A 27,751-nucleotide genomic window follows, 5' to 3' on the forward strand; every position below is an offset into this window, starting at 1 on the left:
TCAGAAGGGGGTTGTATAGTCAGAAAGGCTGCTGGATCCCAAAATCCCAAAGACTGAAGCCCACGAGGAGAGGCCGCAATGACAGAAAACAGCAGGAGCAGGAGTAAGCATTAGGGGAAATGAGGGGGGAAAGTAAAATGGGTCTCGGAGGAGAGGGGTGATTTGACAGAGCGGAGGAATGCCGTCCCTCTCGTTTTGATTCCTTATCATTAGACATAGTTTTCCCATTCGACAGGTCTCTTGAAGTTCACAATACACCCCCTACCCCCTACCCCTCTCCTCCTTCCTCCTCTCCCCTCTGTCCCCCCGGAGTCATCCAGACAGGCCTTTATCTTGATCCTCATCAGGGCCTCTGGCACAGCGTTTCATCCGTGACCCTGTCTGCTGTTATCTCCAACTGGAGAGACTGTCAAAGTGTTTATTATTACCGGACTATCAGAGATTGGAGGAAGGATTTGGAAGCAAGGCGGTGGAGTGGAGCTTAGGGAGGACTTAGAGTGACAGACGCCCTGACTTTGGCAGCAGATAATAGATCCTTCTCCCCAGGTCTTGTCTCAGCCTGCGTAGTCCAGCTTTGGGGATGGGACTTTATCCCTATTTCACAGTTGAGTAACCTGTTGATAGCAACCTGCTGAAGGTTTGAACAAGCATTTTGGTGATGAAAGATTATACCTGGAGAAATTTATCTGCATATGGCACCATCAGGGGTTGAGTGGAATGAAGTCAGGCTTTGATAGCTGGGCTTGAAAAGATGTGATGCATTGCCTGTGATCAGGCAAAGGGCTCTGTTTTAGTTGCTGTAGCTGAATATTTGTTTGACTTGGTTCTGAAAGTGAGAATGAGAGAGAGAGAGAGAGAGAGAGAGAGAAAGAGAGAGAGACTGATGAAGAATGAGAGCTCAGTTTCCGCTCCCTGCCATTCACTGTTTTCTCCATCAATGCCCCTCTGTCCCTGTGCGTCACCACTGAGGGCAGGGGGTAGACATGAGGGGGGCAAAAGGCCCTCTATCCAACTGTCACTGCCATACTGAAATAAATACCCATTTTTTTTGCTCCAACTGTGACATTTGCATTCTGGTAAATCTGCAGTCTTTGTAGAAATTCAGATTGAAAGCAGGGAACCTGGTATATAAGGCAGGAACCCAACACAGATGGAGGGAAAGATGGAGCAATATTTACAATATGGAAAGAGATAACTGTATAGTATACCCTATCTATCTATCTATCTATCTATCTATCTATCTATCTATCTATCTATCTATCTATCTATCTGACATGTTGGGCACACGTACCATTAACAAAACATGAAGCAGTGGAAAGAACAACCATCTTAACAAATTACTTATTTCCCATTCCACTGTGTAATAATGAAAGCATGAGGAGCTGTTACTACATAATCACCCACTGCCGCCTTGGTGCTGTGGGAAACTGTTATATTTGATCCCAGTGAGAAAGGCCAACTACATGTTAAGTATCTTGTTTATCGGCAGTGTTGGCAGCAGAAAAGCAAGCGGCAATGGCATAGAAAACTTTGATAAGAGCCCTCTCACTCAAGCTTTTCTCTACATCCTTTTCATTCAGCACTTCCCTTTTCTCCTGTTTTCCTCTTTCTCACACAAAAACAAACAAACACACACACAGACACACACACACACACACACACACATTGTACGCTGATGGTGAAATGGACAAAAGCAAAACTCAAATGCCGTGCCAATTACCCTGCCACCAAGCAGAGAGTCAAAGCTCTTGTATGTGTGATGATGGCAGACACTGTGCACTGAGACAGCAGAAAATGTTTTCAGGCATCCTGCCGTATTTTAGTCTGCAGACAAATACACTTTGATCTAGACTACGTTTCAGAGCTGAGACACACTTGTTGAAGCACTTAGACATTAATTTACGTTACGTTTGGCACTACTCAGACACGGATTAAAGCCGCAACCTTTCAGTTTCAGACCAGCTACTCGAACCCCACCTGAGCAGGCTGGATATGGAAACCATAATTATACACGAGAAAATTTTAAAAAAATATTGTTTTTTGTTTCTTGTAAGGAGTATTTTGTTGTTGTGAGGCTATATTTCCTCTCTGAGAGTTTTGTGAAGATGGACATTAGAAAGAAGAGTTATGTAATATTGTGGCAAGAGGTTGAGCTGGACCCACGCAAAGTGCAGTAAATAGAAAGACACCGTCTTATGCCTCCTTTTAGAAAATATTACCTCTTTGAGTAGTAATAATAAAGAAACAACACACTCACTTTATTGTGTATAATTATAGCCAGGGTGCACAATTCTCTCAGTAGTAAGCACTGAAAGTTCAACAAAGCCAAATTAGAGCAGCACACTCACAAAATCCTTTCATTAATGTGCAAACGTTTTGATCAAATATTCCTCGACATGCAATAGTGGCATGAATTAATGAAAAGATTTTGTGGGAGCACTGTGCTTGTTCTGAATTTGTGACTGAAATCATGTCATGATAGTTGCAAAAAAGAGTGAGGGTCTGAGGACATTCAAACAAAATAAAATCTGACTGTATGGCCGTAAAAACCAATGTCATCTTATTTTTTTCAATCAGATGCACTAACAGAAACCCTCTCAGATTAATTTGATCACAATCTCCCTCTTGTCTCATTTCCAATGAGGTTTTCCTTCAGTTCACCTGCGAACACCAACTTTCTTGCTTCCTCTTTTTTTTCATTTCTTTCTTCCTTCGACGCAAATCAACTCCATCCGAAGTGTCTCCTCTCATCAGACTGCTTCCACAATTTCTCTGACAGGATGTGATAGCCAGCCTTATCCTGAGAGTGTGTGCCGCTGTAAAACAGGATTTTGCTACGAGGCAGCTGTCTGAACAGACATACGTGGGAGTGTGCCTGTTAGAGTAAGCGTCCTTGACCAACACACAGCTGAGATCTGACAGTCAACTGTTCACTCACACCCTGATGGAGCTTCCTGCTCTCACATCATCACTCGCAGAAACTAGTCTATAACACACGGCTGCTGATCTGTGGCTGACACGATGATGCATGTTGCTCCGACACACGATCATAAACTCTTGCTTGAATCCGATTGGGATGACATAACTCAACTCCGTGCTTCTCCGTGCTGTGCTTTTGTTCAAGGCACTTTTCCTTTAGATTTCATTTCCGTCCCCCTATTTTCCATCCTCTCCAGCCCTTCATATTCACACGCAGCCAACACACTTACACGCAGCCTCCAGCAGACACTGAATCTCCCTCACTCTTGCAGTATTTTATGGGCATTAGGAAGTATAGTTTAGTGGTGTGGATATTTTGCCACTGACCCTGATAAGGTCTGTATAAATAGTTGACCGGGGCATTATATCACGTTGCTATTGGGCAAAAATGGAAAGCACTCCAGTACGCGGAGGATTAGTCAATATTCAATTAACCCAGGCAGACAGTCATGGTGACTGTTTATCAATACCTCTTTTTAACTGCACACCCTCGGCACACTTAATTAAACTTCCCATTAATAGCATCAAACAAGTGAGCAAACAAACAGCGCAAACAGTCGGCCAAGCTGGCGGAGCGAGCCACATTCATAGGAGCGCTGCTGGGTGAACTGGTTATCTAACGGGAAGTCATCTAAGTTCCTGCACTTCTCCAGTGTCTTTTGCAGCTATACATTCTCTCCGCCTGTTTAATAGAGACAGAAGAGGACTTTGTGTGTCTCAGGCATACCGCAATTATGCACTCTCAAAGTATTTGTCTGGTTACTGATGTGTATCTGGGACACGGCCCGACCCTTGACCCTAAAATCATTCATTTCCGTGCATTCCGCAGCTGAGAGTATGAAAGCTCTTGCCCCGCAAAGCTCACAGCAAGACAGCGCTCGCGGTTTCTTATGAAATACGCCTCAACTGTCACATTGTTTATGAGGACCAGTCGCGTTGGAATAACGAGACTCGTCTGGGCTCCTCTAAAGCAGAAAAAAAAGACCTTCAACGTCAGGTCTCAGCCTTGTGTTTTACAGGCCACACTGGGTTTACTATTTGTTAGTAATCAGGGACAAATCGGGGCCGGAGATGTGACTGCTGAAGCTGCGGTGGTGATCTCACTACCATGTGAGATGATAAAAAATGCCAGCGGTTGTGTAAGTCTTCTCAAGTGATTGTAAAAAAAAAAAAGAAAAAAAAAAAGAAAAAGAAAAGGCCTGTTTATGTATCATTGGTTTTGAGTTGCACACCAGAGATGGGGGAGAGAAAACAGAGATAAATGAGGGAGAAACAGAAACAGTGGGACACAAAGATAGAAGCGTACTGCATACATTGACCTAGTAGATGTTCACCCTGAGGCCACACTAATGAGCCCTGTCTGATAAACACAGGGACATGATCTGCAACACACTCCCGCTGCACGGACTTCATCACAAAGCAGGGCGTGGCGACCAAACTATGGGCGGCACCCCGCTCGCTATGAAACTGTGACCTAACCGGCAGCGCGTCTCATACAGTCGTCAGTCTCGCCCTGTCTTTGTTTGTCTCTCTCTCTCTGGCATTGTGTGAATATCAATGAGCGTTGAGCTGTTATCACCCAAGCCTTGGATGACAGCATCTGAGTGATGTATCACTCATCTGCCTCCCTTTTTCCTCCCGGAGACAGGACATGTTTTCTTACTTGGGAAATGAAATGTCAAATGTAGATCCAAAGTCGTGATGGTTCAGCAGAATATAAAACTGTTTTAATCTAAGATGGACTGTCTAACCATATTGCCTATAGCCTTTTTTTTGTGTGTGTGTGTGTGTGTGTGTGTGTGTGTGGTGGAATTTTTACAGCCATATAGATAAGAATTGATGGTGGAGTGTTTGTTTGCTGGGCTTTAAGATAAGATGAAATATAATCCCTCCAACTGTTTTTGATCAAAAGAAGTAAGCCCCACTATGTTCAAGCCAAAGCTCAATTGTAATTCTCCGGGCCTCCCCTCTTTGTGTTGAGCCCATTAGAGGGCTGTGCCTCTGTCCCTCTGCTAAGTTTGCTCTCAGAGTTGAAATGTTTTCTCCTCGGGTGCTTTGAGCCAGCCCCCTTCCCTTCCCTTCCCCCCCCCCCCCCCCCGACGTGGGGGTGAGCTTTCCCAGGACAAAGAGATGAATATATTATGGAATGAAAAAAGAGGGGGGTGGGAGCGACAAAAAGACAGCAGGGTGTGTGTGAGTGAGAGGGAGAAAGGGAAAGTGGGAGCAGGAGTGAAAAGATATAGAGCACTTGACAAGTGCTCGTCAAAGGCTCCAACACTGTTGCCAAGTTCTGAGAGCGGGGAGAGGGAGCAAGGAAGACGTGGAGAGGAACACATTTCAGTTTTCCCCGTTCCAGGCAGGATTGCTAACTCATTACAGACTCCATAGGGTGTGGGATATACAATGCACTCTGTAGTTAGAGAGTTGCAGGCGAGCGGCTCACTCAAACTCCATCCCCCCCTCTCCCCTGGTCCTCCAGCACATGGTACAGTCCATTTAAAAGGGTGCATGTCATCTCTGTGTGTGCTGGGTCCTCTCTGAGAGCAGCTGCTCACAGCACATTCTCCTCGGCAGGAGCACTCACTTTCTCCTCCGCCTGCTGGGCTGCTGCATCTCTTTTTCCTCTGCTTTTCTTCTGTTCTCTCTCTCTTTCTTTCTCTCTTTCTCTTGCACTCTGCCTCTCATTCTCCCGCGCTCACTCTCCTTTTCTCCTTTGCCCTCCACACACACACACACACACACACACACACACACACACACACACTCGCACATGCTCTCTGTGACTGTGAAGTGGTCGGCCACACAGACATCATTCCTTATGCAGTAACAGGTAGACGCTGTCTCCGTACTGCTCAGCGGAGAGGAGGGACACGGGACCGGTGGCTTGGCTTTTATTTTTTTTATGTATGAAGTAAACTGTGAGAGAAGAGGAGCAGCAGCAGGAGGAGGAGGAGGAGAAGGAGGAGGAGGAGGAGGAGGAGGAGAAGAAGGCGAAGAGCAGGAGGAAAAGGGTTTTAGCTTTGTCCCCTAATGCCCCACTTGACACCATGCTGCTCTGTGTGGATTTGGTCCTCAGGGGAAAATCCTTAAAATGATGGAAGACAACAAACAGCTGGCGCAGAGGATTGATGGGGCCATCCAGTCCGCCAGTCAGGAAGTGACCAACCTCCGCTCCGAGCTCTCTGCCACCAGCCGCAGACTGGCAGAGCTGGGCGCCAGCAGCCCCCCAGCCTTGGAGAACCACCACCAGCACAACCACCACGATGACAGCCTCCACTACCGGGGTGAGTGTCACAACATGTGCCTGTTATGTACGAGTGTGTGTGTGTGTGTGTGTGTGCATGTTATGTCCCTGAGAACATGAGCATGTGTGACTGTTTGGACAGTGGGGAAGTGTTGTGGGGTGACTAATATCATCCCACTGCTCCTCCGCTGACTTGTTTTCCCAAAGTCAGCAGCAGGATGAGCGTGGACGGTGGAGGACAGAGCAGACAGAGTGTGTGTTGTTATTAGGAGGGGAGGGGTTGGGGTTAGAGAGCGTGGGCCAGAGCCGCTCTGGGTATGATTTCCCAGGCAGGCAGGCAGCAGCTGGGCTCCTCTGGGGCTGCACTCTTTCCAGCTCTGGCTCCAGCTCTGCCCTCCCTGGCTCTGGCGAGGAGCCCCAGTCTGCGTCTCAGCCCCGGGAGCCATACCCACTAACATCTCTGACGGGTGCTGGCGACACCATGACACCTTTAGTTGGCTGGGGAAACCGACATGGTGCTTGTGGAAGGAAGTTAAAAGTAAAGTTTTCACTGTTCACTGCGACTGAGATAAATTTAAATTTCTGTCAGGCATCATGTGCTCCCTAATATCCTGCAGTACTGTAACCAATAAAGGCCATTAATTAGAAATATCGTTTTATATTTAATTGTTGTAGGCCTTGTGGCACCGGTTTGCAATCTCCATCTTTTTAGCAGCCATTTTATGTTTGTTTTGCGCTAGGCCTGTGCCTAATTAAACTCTTTCACCAAGGAATCCGGGAAGCTACTTTTTTATGTACCTGACATCTTGGAGTCATTAATAAGGAGTTTTGTTTCGTTCTGACTGGAACAACAACAACAGCAGCCGAAGTACGCTCGACCTTGTTTGCCAGTGTCACTTCCTTTGATGAGTGAACAAGACGGCAAACACAGCTGTTTATGGTCAAATGATTTTAAATGATTCACCGACCAATTAGCCATGAAGTTCAGGCTTCGGGTGGAATACAGTTGGAGGTAATGACGGACCAGTCTTTCCTCGATATTCCTCCGTGGAAGCGATGTCGAGCTCGCTTGAGCCAGTGAGATGAGGCCGGTGAGAAACCACCCATGATGCAGGTCAGTGGCCTCGGGGTGTTTGTGCTCTCTGTTTGACTTGGATAAGTTTAGAAGCCTGGGGGTCTTCAGATTATGGCCCACCAAGCAGCTTGGTGTCAGTGTCCATTAAATAGCTCTCTGTGTGTTAGGCATATGGAGCTCAGCAGCAGGCGATTTCTCTTATCTGCCGCTGGACCTCAGGGCTCAAGACCAGTTCAGTGAAATCTATCACTGAATGGACTAACTTATTTTAGCCTGTGTGACTGGTGAAAGTGACTCTGATGCTTAAACAGGTGTGCTGCAGCGGATGTGCTAGCATCCCTGCTGAGTTTGTGTCATGTGCATCCAGTTTGCCCCCCCAAATTATCTCTCTCTCACTCCCTCTCTGTCACTCTAAGCCTAACTCCCTCCCCCTCTTCCTCTCCCTCTCTCTCTCTCTCTCTCTCTCTCTCTCTCTCTCTCTCTCTCTGTCTTCCCTCTTTGTCCCTGCCGTGCCGAACAGGCAGCCTGACATTCCTACATTCCAGAATGTCAGGGCGCTGATGTCATACTTCCTGTTCCCAGAGGCCCGGCCAACAAGTCAGGTGACTGTAGTTATGAGAGGCCGATGATCAGACCAAACACAGCCGAGCAGAGGCCGCCCCCTTCCCCGTTTTCTTAATAGCCCAAACTGGCAAACAAGCGCGGGCAAATCCTCGCCTTGCCCGCGCAAAAGACGGATGTGCTCAGGCCGTGAGCTTTAAGAGGACACCACCGAGCTCTTAGCTTGAGGATGTTTTTAAGATGAAGTTTAAGATGAGTCCTCTGCGAGATCTCTCGGGTTCGGCAGTTCAGTGTGTGATGAGCCAGCGTCAGCGTCCAGTGGCTTAGGGAGATTAAGTGTTCTTTAGGTGTGTGTCCCACTCCAGGCCAGGCTGTTTGTTAGTCTGTTTGTTGGCTCTGCTATGGCCAGGATCAAAGCTGCTGTGTTAGTATGCATGACCCGACTCCCTCTAAATATATTATACTATGCCAAAATGCCAGAATTTTTTACTGTGTTTCACCTCCCCGTGGAGCTTCAATAACATCACTGACAGATGTCCAATACGGCTATAAAAACTATACTTCAGTCTGCTGTTCCGGTTGCCCTTGGAGTCTGACCTTCTCACTGAACCCGTGGCAAAGAATAAAAGATCAAATCACTTCTTGCAGCCGATCACGCGCCAAACTTGTATCAGTATTAATGTCACTATCATTTTGCATTCAAGTTTGTTTTTTCTATATGTTATTTCTGTGAGCACATCCCTGTTTCAAAAGAGATTTTTCAGAAGTCTTCTCTTCCCATCCAGAATACAGTACAGTCAATAACAAGGTATAGCGCTGACTGTTACAAATGACTTGCATCCTTTTATTCAAGCCGTTGACACTAATGTATTCATTGTCAGGATGATGACAACCCTTTATTACTGGTTCCTACTCTTAATCCATCACACTGATGTCCATCCTCTGTTTAACATTGGCAAACAATGCTGATGTTTTATCATCAGCTGGCTGCGCTGCTGTGACTCCCAGTGTCCGTCTGATTTGAGGAAAACACAAGACTGGGGTGTAAAATATCCACCCCGTGTTCAATTTGTCTGAGGGAAGATCAGTCGCTGTATCAAAACATTTTGTCCTCTAAAATCAATGTGAGGTAAGCCTATTACATTATTTATAATTGTGGTTGATCCCTGCAGTCAGTCAGTGAGAAAGTGCTTATTACAGACTCTGACAATCTGCCAATACTACTCCATAAACCTTTCTAAAACACAATCACAAAGCGGTCGTTAGTTACTCATACAGAAATAGGAAGTATGAGTAAGACATGGGGAAATTTGTTTTTCCCTGGCGTGGAGCACAAGCAAGGAAAGGATGATAGGTTGTTGTGTATGTGTTGTCCCATTTGTCACCTATCAGCGTGTCAGTCAAGGTAGGGTTAGGGGGTGCAAGGTTAGCACCATCATTGCTGCTGTTGAGGCCTGACATTGCGCTACTGTATATTCAGCCATAGAGGAGGATGATATAGCTGCAACCTTTAAAGTGTAAAATACTGTAGATTAAGTAGCCTCTTAAAAGAATGGCAGGACGGCTGATTATCTTTTCCCTGTAGAGGAGAAGCTGAACCGACTGCACTGCTCCTCTGCTGCAGTGTAATTGCGAGGAAGAATCCTCTCCCCATCTGGCCTGAGTTTGTCAGAGGCCCCGGGTCTCTCATTACTTCATGGTGCACATGAGCGGGGCTGGGAACGGAGCACTGAAACGGCAGGGGCTACATTCCCACCCACTCTCGCTCCCTCTCGCTCTCCAGGGACCACCCGCCTTCCTGTGCACTGTCCACATGCAGAGAAAGTATGCGGTGAGCTTTAACCTGTATATATCCACCACCAATACCCCAACCCCCCTCCCCCTCCCACCCTTTCCTCCCTATATTGCCTGCCTGGCCTCCCCCAGCCACACCCTGTCTGTGGTCAATGCAGCGTGAGACGAACTGAGTCCAAACAATAGGCAGAGAGAGGCAGCCCCTCTCTACCCTACCATGTCTCCCTCTCTCGCTCTCTCCCTCACTAAACTTCCTCTAGCAAAAGAGCTAATCGCGGAGAAGCAAGGACTCCTGGGGTTCCAATACCAGATGAAAATAGAGGTACCAGTGGGAGGAGGGGAGGGGTGGTGGGGGATGCAATCACTTGACGAGAAGGAGAGGGCTCCCAAAGAGAAAGTCACTGATCTACACTGCCAACAAAACCCATCTTAACGGGATACGTTTTTCTTAAAACAAGCAAAAAAAATCAGCCAGTGGGATGAGATGATATGCTGAAACAAGGGCAGAATAAGGCCGATCACCACACCAGTATCATGAAAATGGCGCTTGATTCTAGAAAAGTCTGGAAACAAGTTGATTAACATTGGGAACAAATGGGATTATCTCATCCCACTGGCAGATTTTTTTTCTCTTGTCTTAAGAAAAACAAGATTTTTAAGAGTCAAAATGAAACTCAATGAGTTGTTAAGACAGAGATTTCTTGCAGTGTGACAGTACTCATTGCCCTGTAATATGATGGCAAGCTAATGGCATACAGTGCTCTCTCATGCAACATTTCATAAATTAGCAATTCATGCAGAGGCATTTTATTACATGACTTTCTTAGAGCACGAATGAGATAAGATGTAGATCATTACAGAAAATTAAGTGGAAGTATTAGATCTGATGCAAACAGCATAGTTAAAAATATATCTTTGTCTGATTTCAATTTGATTGTATCTGCGCTTAATGGCTGAAATGATTTAGAGGTGCTTACTGGCACACTGGCAGCCTTTGCACTGCAGTGGTTGGTAATGGCTTTAAATAAATTATGTCTCTGTGGTTATTTGTTATGCTTTGTAAAGGAATGCAGACCCGGTAATGAACTGAACATGAAGGCCGTCAGTGGGAACAGTTGTCCCATGGACTTTGACTTGTGGGAGAGTTTCCACTGCGCAGTTTGGCTGCCCAGGGAGCACGGAGGACAACTGGGCACATGTCCACTTTTATGTCCATACAGGGGCAGGGGAAGCTGGGCCGCATTGTTTCAATCACTCCAAAAACTTTCCAAGTCTCAGGGTCACCAGGAGGGCATTGTGGCGTGCTGTTGCTCTCATGCTGAAGCACTGAATCAGGGTCAGAGTTGACGGATGACGACTGACCTCAGTGTCTTAGGTCTTGCAGCAGAAGTGGGAAAAGCGCTGCCCTGGAAGCCAGCTGGTGATGGCGCTCCTTCAGCTGGGTGCCAGATGGCCTTGGCGCTGTCACTACGCAGCCCGTGACATAAACTGCCACCTGAAAAGAGAACGAGCCGGCAAGCAGGCAGGCAGGTATACAGGCGGACAGGCAGTGAAGCAGAACCAGAAAGGGGAGCTGGAAGCAACACGCCAGCTCTGAGACAGGGTACATCTCCAACAGGCATTTCTCTACACTTAAAGTTCCAGCTTCACTTTAACTGCATTAAACTTCACAGAGCGAGTCAGTGAAAGCCAATTCAAGGAGAACTGAGGAGTGCTTTAACCGTGACATTAACCTTTTAATTGCTTTCTATTATGGCAGTCGCTCCCTGTGATGATAATGTTCATATCAGCAAGGCTGATACTGTATGTCTTGGTATGCTAATTAGATTCATGAAAGCCAAAGAGCATGTTTAACCATTTCCTTCCCACTGGCTTGCAACATTCTTTGTTTCCTGTAATGATTTTTTTGTTGTTGTTGTTGAAAATGGCATTTAAATCTGACATCCTGTGTCTAGTTCATGGCTTGGGTTAACAGCCCAAAATAGCAGTGGCTTTTATTGGCTGGGATGTGTGTGTTGGGGGGATGGGGCTGACTAATGAGGAGATTCCTTGCAGTTTTGTTCCCTCTTACTGTACTTTTCTCCCCATTTCCTTCACATGGGCCCCTCATCACAACGTTGCACATAGCAACACGCTCCGTACCGCATTTCCTTTTCTCATCAGCAAAACAAATATTCTTTGATGCAGGAAATAAGACCATAAGCATTCCTCATGTCCTCTCCATGTCTTCAGATGGGAATCTGGTGTTTATCACCTCCATATGTCAGAGTAGAGAGTCCATGTTATGGATTGGGTGAAATACTGCTTCCTGGTTGTGTTTTATGGATCTATTGGATTTGTCATCTGCAGCATGTGCATCTGGAGAGGATCAGACTCTGGGTCCAGGAAGGGGCAACTCGCAAGCGATCTAGCTCACAACTCTGCTGTGTAGATGAATGGTTGAGGCAGTAAAAGACACAGCGGGCTTGGACAAAGCTGAGGCAGAGATGAGGCAGATGGGAATATGTGCCCCTATTAGAGTGACACAGGCCCAGGCCCATGTGTGAAGAGGAGTCACTGCATGTCTGTTCTCAGATAAGGAATTAGTTCTGACAGTGTGTTTAGTTCGCTCCTCCCTAGCGAGGTGTTGCAAGGCCACTGCCTGGGCTTAGTGGTACCTGCTTCACGATGGGAAGATAATGATCAGACTTTGGGAGTCCAACTCCCTTGTCTCCCCCATGCCTCTGCCTCACACGTCTAGCCCCGAGTTTTCACCTTAAATCATCCAAATCTCAGTTGATTCCAGCTTCAAACACTTGCGACTCTCAGACAGAGGAACGAGAGAGAGAGAGAGAGAGAGAGAGAGAGAGAGAGAGAGAGAGAGAGAGAGAGAGAGAGAGAGAGAGAGAGAGAGAGAGAGAGAGAGAGAGAAGGACAGAGAGGGAGAGAGAGAGAGAGAGAGAAAGAGAGAGAGAGACGAAGCCCGGTTGCCTTCACAACAGTCTCAGCTCATCCTATTAAAATGCCTCATTGCTTTGGCAGCGGAGACTTTTTTTTATTGCTGCTGGTACATATTGTTGCCTTGGCTGCAGTTTAAATCCATTCTCAGAAGAGAAAGGACTAGGCATGGAGGAAAATGAGTTTTGAGGAAGTGCAGAGCCCCCCCCGTATCCAGAAGACAGAAAGCGTGACATTCCAACAGAGCAGAGGATAAGCAGAACAGTTTAGTGCTTTTCCAACTCATCTGGCTCATGCAGGCCTCTTACAAGATTGATGGGCTGAAGACATCATGAACATCGGGAGAATATTGTCAACTTTTAGACAGAGAGACAGGCACATACATACGTATATCACTCAAGATACAATTGAGTTAAAGTATAGCTGGAAGTCTGAGTCTTGTCACAGAATTCACAGGTCGACTGTAGCTCAAACTTTCAGACAAATCTTTCACTGAGAGCGAAGTTGAAGTCGGAGTTACTCGTACATGTCAAGTCATACGTGTCAGTTTAAACGCTCGCTGATTTGTAGCGCAGCTTACAACTCAGAATAATGCATGTCTGACGATGGCATCCCGGTAGGCGGTCATGCTTGACTGTCCATGCTGTAGCACCAAGCTTCACCTCCCAGACTGCAGCAGATGGCTCACACCGTGCCACACCTCATTGTTTACGTTTTGGTGGGATCCCACCGAGCCCCACCGCTCGGGCTGTTTCCAATTACTCTGAAATGAATCAAATCAATGTTTAAATTTATCATTAGGGAGAACACGGATCTCACAAATGAGATTACATGGTCCTGACAAGGCACACCATTAAAGTTTGAGTCTAAACTTAACTTAACTTAACTTAAAATCTATCTGTCTGGAGTGAAGCTACTGCACATGTGAAGTCACATCAGTCTAGCAAAATAGGCAGCTCCATTTAAATCACTCGGTAAAGCACAACTTTTATGAACTTAATCATTTTCATCTCATTTTATTTCTTTTAGCCTTGTTCTGTGTTATCTACTGTATTTATCATGTTTCTTTTCATGCAAAACACTGTGACTTTCAAAAGAACAGAGAAAATGAACGAAATGATATTTTGATGTTTGTGTTGACACATCGTCGACTCCTCGCCCCCCCCCCCCCTAAAAATTTTGATATCAAGCATGTGAGTGGGTTCCATCACTGAATTATTTTTGGTCTGCAGCCTGAAGGCATTAGTGTTGAAAGCATGCCTCTCTGTTTTCTCCTGCTGAGCAGCTTCTACACAAATATTTATCAGGTCGCCAATTACTGTAACCTGTGTACACAGGCGTATACACGTGCACACGCACGCACACACACACACATACAGCGACTCTCTCGAGAAGGCTGTGTGTATGCATTCCTGTGAATTTGTTTATTGTTTGTATTAAGTGTCTGACTGAATCTCTCCTCATACCAGATGTGCTCAAGCAATATCCCAGGAAGCCAGGGCCCCATTTCCCAAAGCTTATGTGTACTGTTAGAGGCATGTTTGTGCATCTCTATTTTAGAGCACCCTTTCCAAGAGACATCTTTATTACCCGGCCTCCAAAAGTTGCTCACAGACCGTGCGTAGTAGGATCAATGGTCTGATAGATTGCTTTTTGTTCTTAGCTGCATCTATTTTCAACCTCAAGTCTGAGAAATATCTGTGACTACATGCTGTACTTCTTGTTCAACTCCTACAATCCATTGATTAATTTCACCTAACATTCCTTTGTAAAAATCAGGATAAAAAAAACCTATTGCACCAAAAATAAATCTGCCAGTCTATTAGTAAGTAATCACCTTTTAGCCAGTGGACCTATAATTCCATAAACAGTGGGCCTAATTTCTAAGTAGTAGAGTAATGGGCATCATACTGTAGGAAATGGACTTTAAAACATACCGGTATGCAAATAGCACAATGCAAAGGCCACTCAGTGAAATTGCCATGGGCCATTTGCATCCTGAATCATAAATAAGAATTAAGCAATTAGCAATTTATTCTGCTTTACAATATGTGGTACCTAGAGTATTGTGACTGATAGGGAAAACCTAAAAATAGAAAGCTTTGACAATACTAACGGGCCATTGCTGGTCTAGAGTCATTATTTGAATCAGCGTCATTTGAATTTCAAGCATGGAGTTTAATTTAATCTATATGGTGCCCCGCTGCAGTGATTCATGCACTTGCTTTATACTGATTTGACTGGCATTTCATCACCAGGTCAGAAAATGGGAACTTTCAAATTTGATGTTTCAGTCCAAAGTTTCTATTCTGCTTTAATCACTAATATGGTTATTGACATTTGAGAATAACTTCATTATGTGATGGTTTGACAGCATCGGCAGTAAAGATGGATTTTACAAATAGTATTTTGTGTCACACTTACAGTGCCATTCTTTTATGCTGTGTAGTATAAAACAGTATTATTCTACAGTATTAACAGTATTATATATAGTATTATACTGTATATACACAAAAATAATGTTTAGACACTGTTGCTGCTGCCCATTCCTTTTTGCCTAATCTTTTAGCCACTTGTTATAATGTAATTTCTGATTTCCTACCCACTCAAAGCTCTGCTCATGTAACTCTGCTCTGTAACTCTGTTGTCTGCCTTTTTAAACAAATTTTCAAAAGCCCTCATTCATGCCCGGCCACACCCAACATTTGAATCCGTTCTACGACAAGTCCCTCCTCCCTCTCCTCCCTCCTCTGTCGTCTGTTATTATTCAGAGGGCCCGCGCTCTCGTACAGACATATTGGCCCTCTCATAGTTAGGATGACAGCTCCAAAGACTGAACGCAAGTGATGGAATCTTCCATTCTGGCAACTGAACAATGAATTCCATTCAACATGGCCGCCATTACTTGGGGAGTTGTGTGGTTTTTTTTTTGGGGGGGGGGGGGGGGGGGGGGGGGGGTCAGAGTGAAGGGTTTCCCACAAACTCCCCTAATTAACCACGGCCAGAGACTCGGCTACTCTCTGTGTCCAGGAATGTGCTTCCAAACCCCCAAGTATGCCTCTGTTCCATTCCTGCTGAAAACCTTCCCTGTTTCCAAATGTGTACCAGAGACGCTAATGAGAATTAAACTCTAAAGCCTTCAGTTTTTACCAAGTTGGACCATCAAATCCATTTGCTTTGGAAGGGTGGATGGTGCCTGTCATACCTGTATGTCTTTCTGACTAGAGTTAACCTGTGGCTGCAGTGAGAGTGAGGGACTGGCAGTATGATAAATTCCTCCTTGGCGATTGTTGTGTGTCAACTGAGACAGGCTCTATTACTTTTCCTTTATAAGGTTAATCTATGCCACAGGGCAACAGAATGTCTATTTCTTTGTCAAAAGACCTGTCCCCATGAGAGGAGCTGGTAAGTGTGTAATTTACTGTCCATGGTGACTGGATGAGGTCCCGGAGCAAAAACTAGACAAGAGGAGATGAGGAGAGACAAGGGGATAAATACTGGTGGATATTAGAAAAGAGGAGAGGAGAGGAGAGGAGGCAAGAGAAAAGAGAAGAGAGGATATCTACAGCTGACTACATTAACAGACCCTCTGCGCTGCTGGATTGATTTTGAGGCTAGTCCATAAAGTACACTGCCTCAGCACTGTACTAACAGTGGCATCATTATGGTGTTATTAGTGCAGAGGGGGTGGTCTGGCAGTGAGAGGAGGCTGCCCGGGCTGTGGGAGTAATTTACAGGTGTGTTAAACACACCTGCTGTTTGGAGGGAGAGAAAAGAGCCACGGCAGTGGTCACACCACTTATGCCACTCTGCTGTTTGCCAGTTAGCTGCAGCGGGGGCCCAAACAAACAGCGCCAGTCTCTTTTTCTCCTTCTCTTACTTTCATCTTCTGCATGCCGGAGCCGTCTTTGCTCTCCACGAGTCCACAGACGGATGTGCACTGCCTGGATCCCCCCTGCTGAAAAACTCTCTGAGTTAGCCATGAATGACAAAAGCAAACTGTTATTTGAGCAAGATAGAGAAATTAAATCAGACCAAATAAATACATTAAGAAGATCTTAAAGGAAGATATCATTTTGTTGAAAGAGGGTTTCCATCAAAATACTACAAAGATACAAAGGCAGCAACTGGCTACAGGCTACAATGATGTCGATGAAAGCATTTAGTCTAGCTCCTGTTGAACTGGCAAAACAACAGCGCCCAGTGGATTAGTTAATAGTCATTTGTCAATACAACTAATATCTGTTTTTATATTTGCATTTTTACTCATAAATCATAAATACACATAATATCTGGAAGGTGTATTTCCTTCATTGCACAGGAGCTAGTCGAGTCACTTCCGTTGCTGTCCTAGCATTGTGTTAACCCTGTTAACATGATGCTCATTACTATCCTCGTACTGGGTGCACTGGAGTAAGACAGGTCTCTCATTTGACTTACAGTAAGAAAGATGAAATGCCCTCTACACAGAAAACAGCTTGTGTTCTTACTTGTTCTCACCTCTGATGGTTCTCTGCTTTGTTGAATGGATGTTGCTGCTCCAGCTGGAGTGAACTGAAGGCTTGGTATCCACTGTCAACCGCAACTGACCATTAATTCCCATTAATCAATGCTTTTCCGCATTAGTCGTGTGTGTGACTTTTCAACAAGTCAGCATGATTCCAGTGACAATTTAAATTGTTTCAGTGCCAACACACACTGTGCTGCCTTTATGAATAAATTATGCAGGTGGAGGGATGGTACAGTAATTACTAGAGGTTTGCTTTCAGTTTATAGAGGTGCACCTACAGCAGTAATGTACTGTCTTGTTCTCAAGCTCAAACGCTCATCAGGGAATCATAAGGGATCTTATGAGAGCAGGCGTGTTCCCTTCAGCTGCTGTATAGGTGGGATAACCTCTCCCGCATAAAATGTACCAGTTCCAGGACAATCAGGGGGTTTGGGGCGTGGGGGAATTCCAGCCATCTCAGTGCTGAGTCAAAATGCACTCCAAAATTGCAGCCCATTTCAGAGAGGTGTATGGTTACATGGTTTGTGGGATGTTTTTGCAAGAGAGAATGTGGGAATTTGGATTGTTCCAAATATGTCATCCATCTTGCACTGATAAATTGTTTAGACAGCTTAGGCAAGGCCATACACACATTCCAGAGGCATGTGACATGGGTTCAGGCCTTGTATCCCAGCATCTGAGAGCTCTGTTTTGTTATGTTCAGTGAGCCTGTGGAAATGGGATAGTTTGAGAAGCAAAAAGCCTTTGTTAGTGTGTGTATGTGTGCACATGTATGACTGTCTCTGATTTGATTTCATTAGATGCTGGAATGCATTGCAATCTCATGAGTAAATGTGCACGCCCTTCTTGGTATGAAATTAAATTGCAACAAATACATCCAAAACTGTTTTATAATCATTTACAGGCGCAGATTCTATTTACTGTAGGCCTGTAGATGGGAAAATGTTTTCCGCTGATGCTTGTGTTTCGTGTAGAGAGAGGGAGAAAGGCATGCAGAGCACCAGTGAAGAAAACTAGAAAGTAGAGGAATACTAGAAAGACAGAGAGGCAGCCAGGATGACATGAAATAAATTTTGAGTCTTTCAACAGACCAGTGAGTTGAAATGCGGGTAGCAGCAGTGCTCCGCGGCTCCATTGTGAGGGACAGGTAATGAGTGTGTGGTAGCTGGTAATATACGTACCTCCAGACCTTAATTGGTTTGAATGAGCAGGCTGGAGAGGCTCCTCCATCAGGCTGCGGATGAGTAGACTGTCAGGTGACAGGGCGTGGAGAGGGAACTAATTGGTTCTCTCCTCCAGACGCTGCTCCTGTCTTCCCTCATGTGTCTGACAGAAACCTTGGCTGTGTGGTTGGCTGAGTGTGTAGCTAGAGGACTGTAGCCTTAATGTTTAGATTCACGTCTCTTTGTTTAATAAAATATTCTCACATCCAGAAACCAGGTCTGACAGACTGTTAACCTTATAAGTACGCTCCATTTACACTGGCTCATCACTCAGGTTTTAGAACTACGTACATTTTGATGATGATTATGACGTTGTATCTGTACTGTATACACAAATACCTCTCTGACATTGTGCATGGTATGTTTGCTACCGTATACTAATTTGTCAGATTTCTGCAGTTGCACAGTGCTGGTTAAATACACGGGGGCAAGACAGCAGGATGATGTCATTTTGATTTCTCCAGCAGGGGTGTGAGATACTGGCTGAGAGGCTGAAGTTAAAAATGCCTACTGTGATTCTTAGGGAGTCTTGCTATTGCGTTCAAGAAGTCATTTCTGCTGCCATGCTGTGCGATACAAGCGGAGTGGATACAATCCTCTAACGCCGCTGATATCAAAGGATTACACCGAGATTGTCTCGGGCCTTACATATGTCTCCGTGTCACCATCAGGTATTAGCTCTCTAATACAGTCTATTTCAGTTGTCTGATTACTCGACTGCAGGGTGAAGGTCCTGCCCTAGGAATGGCTGCCAGCCAGCAGTGTGTGTCTTACTGTATGCAGCCTCATAGAGGAGTGTCCCATCTCCTGTACTGTACTTTGACCACTGGAGGGATGCTGTAGGAACATCAGGACCTGTAGGGGGGATTTGGTTGGGCCAGCAGGGGGTGGGCTAGGCCAGTAAGGGGTGGGACAGGGTAAGCCTCACTCTGGATGATAAAGAGGGTAAATGGGGGGATGGAAAATGATAGGAGGGGCGTGGACAAATTCCCATGGTAATCTGCATCCTATCCCTCATCTGGGATCATCAACACAGTAAGCGGATGCTAGCCAGAAGGGTAAAAGTGAAAGAGGGAAGAGAGAGACATGGATTTTTCCCTGATGTGGAGGACTAACAAGATGCTGCGGCCCAGCTGTATTCCATGGGAGCTGGATGGCAGGGAGATAAATGGAGGTAAAGGGCAGCAATATATTCCTCTTTTCATGCCATGGTCAGAAATGAATGGAAAGCAACAGTGTGATGCTCAATATGCACGTTGCACCAGCTGGCATCAAGGCTTATCCACCTCTGACCTCTATGAGTGTCATTCGTCTGCAGTGCAGCAAGTTTTGATTTATGAGGGTGCGTCTTTACAGATTTGTAATGAGATATGTGTGGATGTGCACATACCATGCTATCACTTCACCTTGTGATCAGCAATATGTGGACATCTGATACGGAAGGCCTCCGGTCCATTCTCAGGGAACGCTATGTCTGTGTGTGTGTGTGTGTGTGTGTGTGTGTGTTTGTGCATTTGCGAATGGATATGATTGGATAGTACTTTCCAGTTTAATTAAGCTCATATCACATGAGGGCACGGACATATGAGCGAAGCAGGAAGTGAATGAGGATGACTCATGCGGTTCTGCTCAGGCCACTGGTCTGACAAAATTAATGAGGAGACTTTAAGGCCACGGGTTCTTTTTTACCCTCTTTCACTGTGAAGTCAATAGCTTTTGTGGAAAGATGAAGGGTATCCTCTGTAATAGAATCCTGATCCAATGCAGCAACTGGCTAAACGTACACTGTATGAACCAATTAGATATCTGTCAGTTCTATCATCCTGTTGCAGAGAATAATCAGCTCACTAAATCTGTGTCTTTTATTCTCATTTGGTGGCTTTGCCACTCGCTGACATTCTTAAGCACTAAATTAGCCTGTTTTTCTCTGATCCCGTTGATCTAAAGGCAGCTGACTGGTCTGACATTTCTAGGCCAGGATCAGGTATGCAGATGAAAGCTGGTTAATTTAGGAAAGGACAACCACCGACTGATTTGGTTATTTCAGAGCACCTAGGTGTTGGAACAACTTGCCTGAAGAGCTCAGGCAGACTCAGTGCTATGTTGTAAATCACCTCTTAAAACTTGATAAAATAATTTTTAAATGACACCTTTTACGGCCTTTTACTATTGATTTTTTTTTTTACTTTATCTTTTTAATGTTTGCCTTTGTAATCTTAAAAAAAAAAAAAAAAAACGTGCTGAATAAATGCAGAAATTACAATTTTGATATTTATGAATGCAGCTATTATTACTACCATGGGTACTGAGTTTTTTTTTTTTTTTTTTTTATAGATTGTTTTAATTTACTATATGATTGAAGTCCCTATCAGTCAGCATCAGTTTTGAAGTACACTGGTATCCACTGGAAAGTTAAATTAGTATTCTGTAACACAAATTCTGTTAACTCTCAGCCAGCTTGTTACCAGGCAATCCCAGCAAATCTTGACAAGTAGAAATAGGGCAAAATTAATTTTTCAAACAATTCATCTTGAGGATATAGAAAAACTGCAGTAGATGTTCAGTGAGCGTTCAATAAAAAGTGGCACTTCTACACTGATTACTTTTTGTACTGACTGTTGAATTGCATTTTTTACCATCCTTGTTAAAGTTAAAACAGTAAATGTGTGATTTTGAGGGGCAGCTTGTGAGAGCTGCAGTTTAGTGATCAAGGCGGCGATGGAGAGCTCAGTCTGATTGTGGAGTTTAATGAGAGTTGGGAGATGTGCGTGGTGACCGTGAGGTTTTTGAACAGGACTTCTGAGCGCTCTGGCTTTTAATACCTCACATCAGTCGTTGCTTGGCTTCCCTACTCATCAGTCATGCTGTATTATTCAGAGGCTCTACTTTCTCTGTTATTCCTTAACATTTTCTTTAGAGAGAGGATTAAAGTTTAAGCCTAAGGTTGCCCCTGCAACTGTTACTTAGCAACCCTAGTTGGACGGTATGCTAAGGAGCAACAGTGGATGTAAAGTTGCTTCCAGTTGCTTGTTTTTTAAGTTGCTGGTTGCTCTCAATCATTATCACCATACTACACATAGAAATGATTCTTAAATCATTTTAATCACTTTTAAGTCCCTCTCTGGTTTAGCACTTACAGCACTTATATCTCCAAGCTGCTCTTTCCCTTACAACCAAACGCACTGCCTGATAGCCTCAGACAGAACTCTGTTATCCGCTCCAAAGTCACGGCTGAAAACGAAACTGTGACTAAAGTGTGACTGTGCATTTGCTGTTAGAGCCCCCAGACTTCAGAACGCCCTGCCTGTGGAGATCAGGTGTGCCAAAACGACAAATAAATAAATCACTCCTCAAAACACATTTGTATAAAGCTGCTTTTAATGATTGCACCCAATGGTTTTATTTATTTATTTATTTATTCACCTTTTGTCTATTTTTTAGATTTATTTTATTGTTTCTACGTATTTGTTATTGGCCCTGTGACGTAACCATGTCTTTCATTATTTTACTCTATTTTATTTTTGTAACTCTGTTTTGAAAAGTGCTACATATATAAAGTTTATTATTATTATTGTTGTTATCATTGTTCATCAAAAATCCTACAGCACTTTATTCAGTTAGGAGACAGTGACAACTGTTAAAATAATATCAGAATCTAAAAGTAAAACAACCTCTGACGATATTCATTAATTCTGAATCAAGTCTGAGGAGCATGACATGAAAGAGTTGTGCGGGCCCGTAAAATCACATTTCTGATTCAGGCTGGTATTCCTGGCTTGTGCCGTTCCTCATGGCAGTTCAGACACATTTCCCTGTCTGTGAATTCTGAAAGAGTCTTCCACTCCACACAAGAGTAAGCATACTTCTCCCCAGACGTATCTCTCACAGTAACTTTTATGGTAAATTGATCTCTAGCGTTGAAATAGCAGCATTCTCGGGCTCTTCAAAGTGAAAAAAAAATTGTCTTTGTATGAGTTGGGCCAGATGCTCAGAAGTATCTTGGGAAGTCTGCCTACAGATATCTGGTGTGAATAGGAAACAAAATTATGCCTCAAGAATCAGTGCTGACTGCTAGTTAATTAACCAGACAACACTGCGGAGGAAAAGTGAACTGCTGAAGGTCTCCAGTCAACTCAGCCCTGTCCCTCGAGAGCCGACTGCCTCAGGGAGACACAGGAACTGAAAAACCCTGTTATTTTGACACTGGAATGACATTTTGTGAGGAACCCAGACACCCTGCAGAACCACGGTGGGTACTCTGCAGTGGTGCAGTGGAGCAAATGCTGGTGCCATGATGGTTTGTGGCAAATGTTGCATCACATCTTTATGGTACTAGTGTTGACCAATGGTCCATAGATTTGTCTCTTACCTGACTTCCTGACTTTCTCACTTTCTTCCTGTTCTGTTTGGCTATATTTAAGTGGTCGTCCTGACTTCATGGCTCTCCATTACAGGCTGCCCTGCAGGGCGCCAGCAGTATGCATCCCAGAGCCTCTGTGCTCTTATTACTGCAGTTATTCTCCTGGGAGGAAGCCTCAGCAGATCGAAGGACTGGTAATCAGTGACGCAGAACCAACCAGGCAGAGAAGGAGGGGAGGCATTAAAGAGGGTGAGGGAGAAAGAGAGATAGATGGAGAATCACTGCAGGAGTTACAGTATAGGGACAGGAAAGGAATCCAAATAATCAGGAGGGAAAAAAAATCCTGCGAAGAGACGAAGTAGATGAGTTGAGGGATGCTGGGGTTTTAAAACTTCGAGGAGAGGTTGATGGATGAAAGGGGATGCAGGAAGAGAGGGCAGCGAGGGCAACGAGAGGCTGTTGGAAACGGAGAGGCTGCAGTATTGCAGTGTTGGTGACACTGAAAAGGCTGGGCTCCTAAAGAGAGAGAGAGGCTGCTTCACCCTCAGCCTCTCTTAACTCCTCTTATGAGATGAGATCAATCACTCAGCACCCCACCAAGCCAGCAGGCTATTGTCTGCATTTTCGATATATCACACAAAGGTCAGTTTCCTGGACACGTGGAGGAGCTTTTTGGACTGGTGCCCACTTACTTCCTGTCAGTAATGAGCATTACAGTACACAGCATGTTTATAGGAAAGCAATCAGGCATATATTTGGAGAATGGGGATGAGGAGAGTAGCCTTCTATAGACTGACATACCACCGTGTAGGACACCAGGGTCATGATGAAACACAGAGAATAATACTGCAGGACTCTTTAGCATGTTTTCCCTCTTTGTTTCTACTGTGTTTATAACTGAAGAGTCACGTGAAGCGAACTGTTTAACTTTTGAAAAGCATGATTCTTGATCCAAATTATTGATAGCAAAACATATTGGCACTTTTGAAAAGATAATTGGTGTCTTATACAAAATGACGGCATTCTTGCAGGCCATGTTCTCCATATAGTAGAAATATTTAGTAATAAATTTGAAATAGTGGCCGTCCCCCGCAAAAAAAAAAAAAAAAAAAAAAAAAATGGATTTGTAGTATTTTGGAAGTGAACTCAGCAGCTGCTTGCATCAGATCACCGTCCTGACAGCTGCTGAGGAAGTTTTGCCGACTTCAATTCAGACATAGCTTCAGTTTTCTTACACATTTTCATCCCTCACAAATGACCACAGTGGATCTGTCTCAAATAAGCTCTACAGCCTTGACTAAAGAGACAGTGTTCCCATGACGAGGTCATCATTATAAATATCCAAACACTAATAGCTGACATAGAAATCTGCCGTAATTGGAATGTGGGAGATGTGTTTTGTAACAAGCACAGCAAGAGTGTTTGTGTGTGTGTGTGTGTGTGTGTGTGTGTGTGTCTGTGTGTGTATACATGTGCGTGAAGCACTCTGGGTAATCGAGGGTCTTGACAACCCAAGTCTCTAAATCCTGGCCGGGATGCTAATTAGCACTGCCATCACACTAATTACAGCCTCTTGTAGAGTTGGGCTGCAGCTCTGACAGAGAGGGTGGTGAAACGCTGTGTGGACGCTGCGCTCTGCTGAAAACACCTCCCTCAGCTGCTCCCTGATGTGAGGGGCGAGGAGCGAGTGGTCACCTTCCTGCTGGAAAATGGGCCGGCTCTGAGGCATTACTCATCCTGAACTGTGCATACTGCTGAGCAAAGAGCTGATTCAAGCCCTTATAGAACTGTAAGGTTTTCGCTAGAAGAAAGCAGTGACCTTAAAAGGTTTAGCATCCATTGTAACACCAGCTCCGAGCAGAAGTCATGAGCATGATTTGGATAGCTTAACTGGGTCATTTTTCATTTCCTGAAATTTTTCACCATTACTGTAAAACTCACCACCACAATGGGCAATTTATCACCTTACCAGAGGAATATAATTCTGTTTGATATATTTCTCCCTCCAAGGATAAGAGAATGACTTTACTATTTGTATTGTATTTCACACTCATACATCCCTTTCCTATCAAAGTTTATCACATAATTCTAGCACAGCGACATGAGTAATGACCAGTGGGATCACACAGGGTGTGAATGCCCCTGCATTAATCTAAATGTTTCTCACCCCCCTTTCCTTCTCTTACAAGGCACCGCTCATTACAATGAGTTTCACCACCGTGCCATTTTGACTGACAGCAGCAGTATATCTGCTCAGCCTTCTCACATCCCAGATCATGACATACGGAAGACCAGGGGCGCAGCATGGCTCGGTTTCACCGTGCCTTTTTCCTGCAATTAGCAACTGTAATGATGGCATGTCTTAGCAAGTCAGCGCTATTTATAGTCTGTATGATACCTTACATTACAATAGTTCCTTTAATTCACTTCTGTGGTGTGAGTTGTACTTTCACCCAGCTGAGTTGTGGAATAAGGTATGAGTTACACTTTGCTGTATTGAGTTGTTGTATATCTCTGATGATATTCAGTTTGAGGAGAATTGGCTGGTGCAGCTGATAGTGCCAATTCCTGTATGGTTGTTTCTCATCTTTCCATCTTTGTCTGGTCCCAGGAAACATAGTGGCCTTAGTTCTATTATTCACACCTTTACCCAGCTGCTCACTTGGTCAGCACTTCAGACTATGCCTCATGCGCTACTTTAACTATCATAGCACCACCCAAAGAAAATCTCTGCACTTTGTGTTACACCCCACCACTCATTCCAAGGGCTGGGTTTCTGTGTTGTATCATTCAGTTTGTGGTGTAGCAGCGATTTCCTCCTGAGAAGAAGCTCTGCTGTCCCACTGGTGCCCTTCAGTCTTTCATTATCACTTTATTTTGGATTTTGTATATATATATATATATATATATATATATATATATATATATATATATATATCAAACACATATTTTGCTTGTTAACCAACTATTAATTCACCTCTGGATCTAAGGAAATCTTTCTCCAGAATCACTCCTCACACAAGATGCATGCAGTCACACTTAACCATGGTGCTCCTGCATGTGTGCTGTAGCTGTGCTGTGTGTGACAGTTTCAGAAGCAGAGCTAAACCCTCTCACCCCTTTGCAACCTCCAACTCGCTAATACCCCTGTTACACTGAATCTCACTACCATCTGGGGCTTGCGTTCACCGTCAACGGGTTAACCAACATTTTAGTACCATGCTCTGAACCCCGAGAAGTTGCAGGTATTTAACGGCTTCAATCGGCAGAGGTATAAAAATCTCTTGTTCCAATCACTGAGGATGATTATAAACAAGCTGTGATTTCTGGTTCAGAAATTCAGATGAACAACTCAAAAGATCAGTGACAGGACAGTGGGTGGGATGTAACGATACGTCAACCATATCGTCAACTTACAGGTGCACGTTTATTTTGAAATTCCCATGGCACATCTGTATCATCATTTCCATTCAAGTGCAGCACTTTCTTAAACATTCAAACAGGGTGAGTGCAAGGCAGATAATGACAAATAATGATATCTACTTTCGTCTCGGGAGTAAATCAGCAGTGTGGAAATATTATGAATTTTCAGAGGAAAGACAGGTCAACTGACAAATCACATGCCATATGCAAACAATGCCAGTACGAGATTAAAATATGAAATCGGCATTGCAATATAAGCGATTGTGTTAAATGAGCATATGATATTGTCTCACGGGCCCCTGAATTGAATCGAATCGAAATTGTTTCATGGCTGACTTTGTGATATTGGCAAATATCATATCATCAGCGGAATCAATATAATATCGGATCATGATGAGGCTTGTGAGTTACACCCCTACTTATGGGCTCTTGCTCCGCAGCATTCGGGGCCCTTCTTCCAGGCCCCTCTGCTACGTGTGGAGCAGAAAGCCTGGGAACGAGGTTAAGTTTAGAGGCAGCTGGGCTGGGTGTGGCAGGACTGGCATGTGTGAACCGGACACTCATCAATTTGCAGGCATATGGGACAGAGGTCACCAAGACATCTTGCATTTTTCAAAATGTCCCTGCACACTCTGGGAATGTTAAAGCACCAGGCATCACAGCGTTTTACCAAGGGGAGGAAAGAACTTGGCACAAGGAGCTGGGGGATTTTTTTTTAGTTGTGTCAGTTTTGGACTTCTTCCAGGCAGATTTTCCTGCTTAATCTTCACTTTAAATCCGCCCTCATCTTGCTCTCCCGGTCCAGCAAAGCCTTCGGGTCACGGTGATGAGGGACCGGGCCAGCTGTGACTCACACCATCAACCAGATGAGCCACTGTGTGTTTTTGTGTGTGTGTTTATGTTTGTGTGTATAATCTCATATACATGCATATATGTAAATTTATGTCAATTGGACCTCTCTGTTTGCTATTCAGTGAGTCATAAAAGGCAATTACAGCTTTTATGACACTTTAGGGATTATACCATATAAATAACTTAATCTACTGCTTCTTTAATTCATTCCCCCTCATTTATCTTAAGTCAATCTAATTTTCACATAGCAGGACAGGATTGCAATGATCTTTTGTGTTTGTGTTTTTGGAAAATGCTGTTGCAAAAAGGTCCTTCTCTGTGCTCATTTTTAGAGCTGACGTTACCTTTTTATGTCCTGTCTCCCTGTTGTGCCAATCTGATGGCTTACCAGCCTCAGTACCTTAAATCTTGTCTTCCATCTAAGTCTATGAATTTGAAAACAAATGTCAGTCACTGGTTAATACAAGAGAACCTAAAACTCCTGATAGTTCTTTTCAAAGAGGTTGCTTTGGATTAACTAGTGTAGATAATCCCACCCACCACAGGGTTAATGAGAAACATTCATTATCTAAGCCATGATGGATTCCAGACTTTTCACTGGTTGAGCTACAGTGATAATGATTACGATGGATTGTACTACATCTGTAATGTAGCCAGAAGTGAGGATGATCTGTTTTTTTTTTTTTTATCTGTCTCCCCAGATTGCTTAACGTTAAGCTCTAGCCCCTTCCCCTCTCAGTTTGTTGGGCCAGCTCCACTGTGATTATTCTGTACCAGTCAGGATGAGACGATG

General features: G+C 44.3%; 1 protein-coding gene across 2 annotated transcripts in view; it reads left to right on the forward strand.

Annotated features, from left to right (window-relative positions):
- Positions 1 to 5,989: 5,989 nt before the first annotated feature.
- Positions 5,990 to 27,751, forward strand: part of kaznb (kazrin, periplakin interacting protein b) — a 53,697-nt gene continuing 31,935 nt past the window's right edge. For both annotated transcript variants that reach the window (XM_030052502.1, XM_030052503.1), the window contains exon 1: positions 5,990 to 6,263. In XM_030052502.1, coding sequence (XP_029908362.1) covers positions 6,071 to 6,263 — 193 coding nt within the window. In that variant the 5' untranslated portion in view covers positions 5,990 to 6,070. The remainder of the gene's footprint in view (positions 6,264 to 27,751) is intronic.

Source organism: Myripristis murdjan, chromosome 5 (assembly GCF_902150065.1).
Source record: "Myripristis murdjan chromosome 5, fMyrMur1.1, whole genome shotgun sequence".
NCBI lineage: Eukaryota > Metazoa > Chordata > Actinopteri > Holocentriformes > Holocentridae > Myripristis > Myripristis murdjan.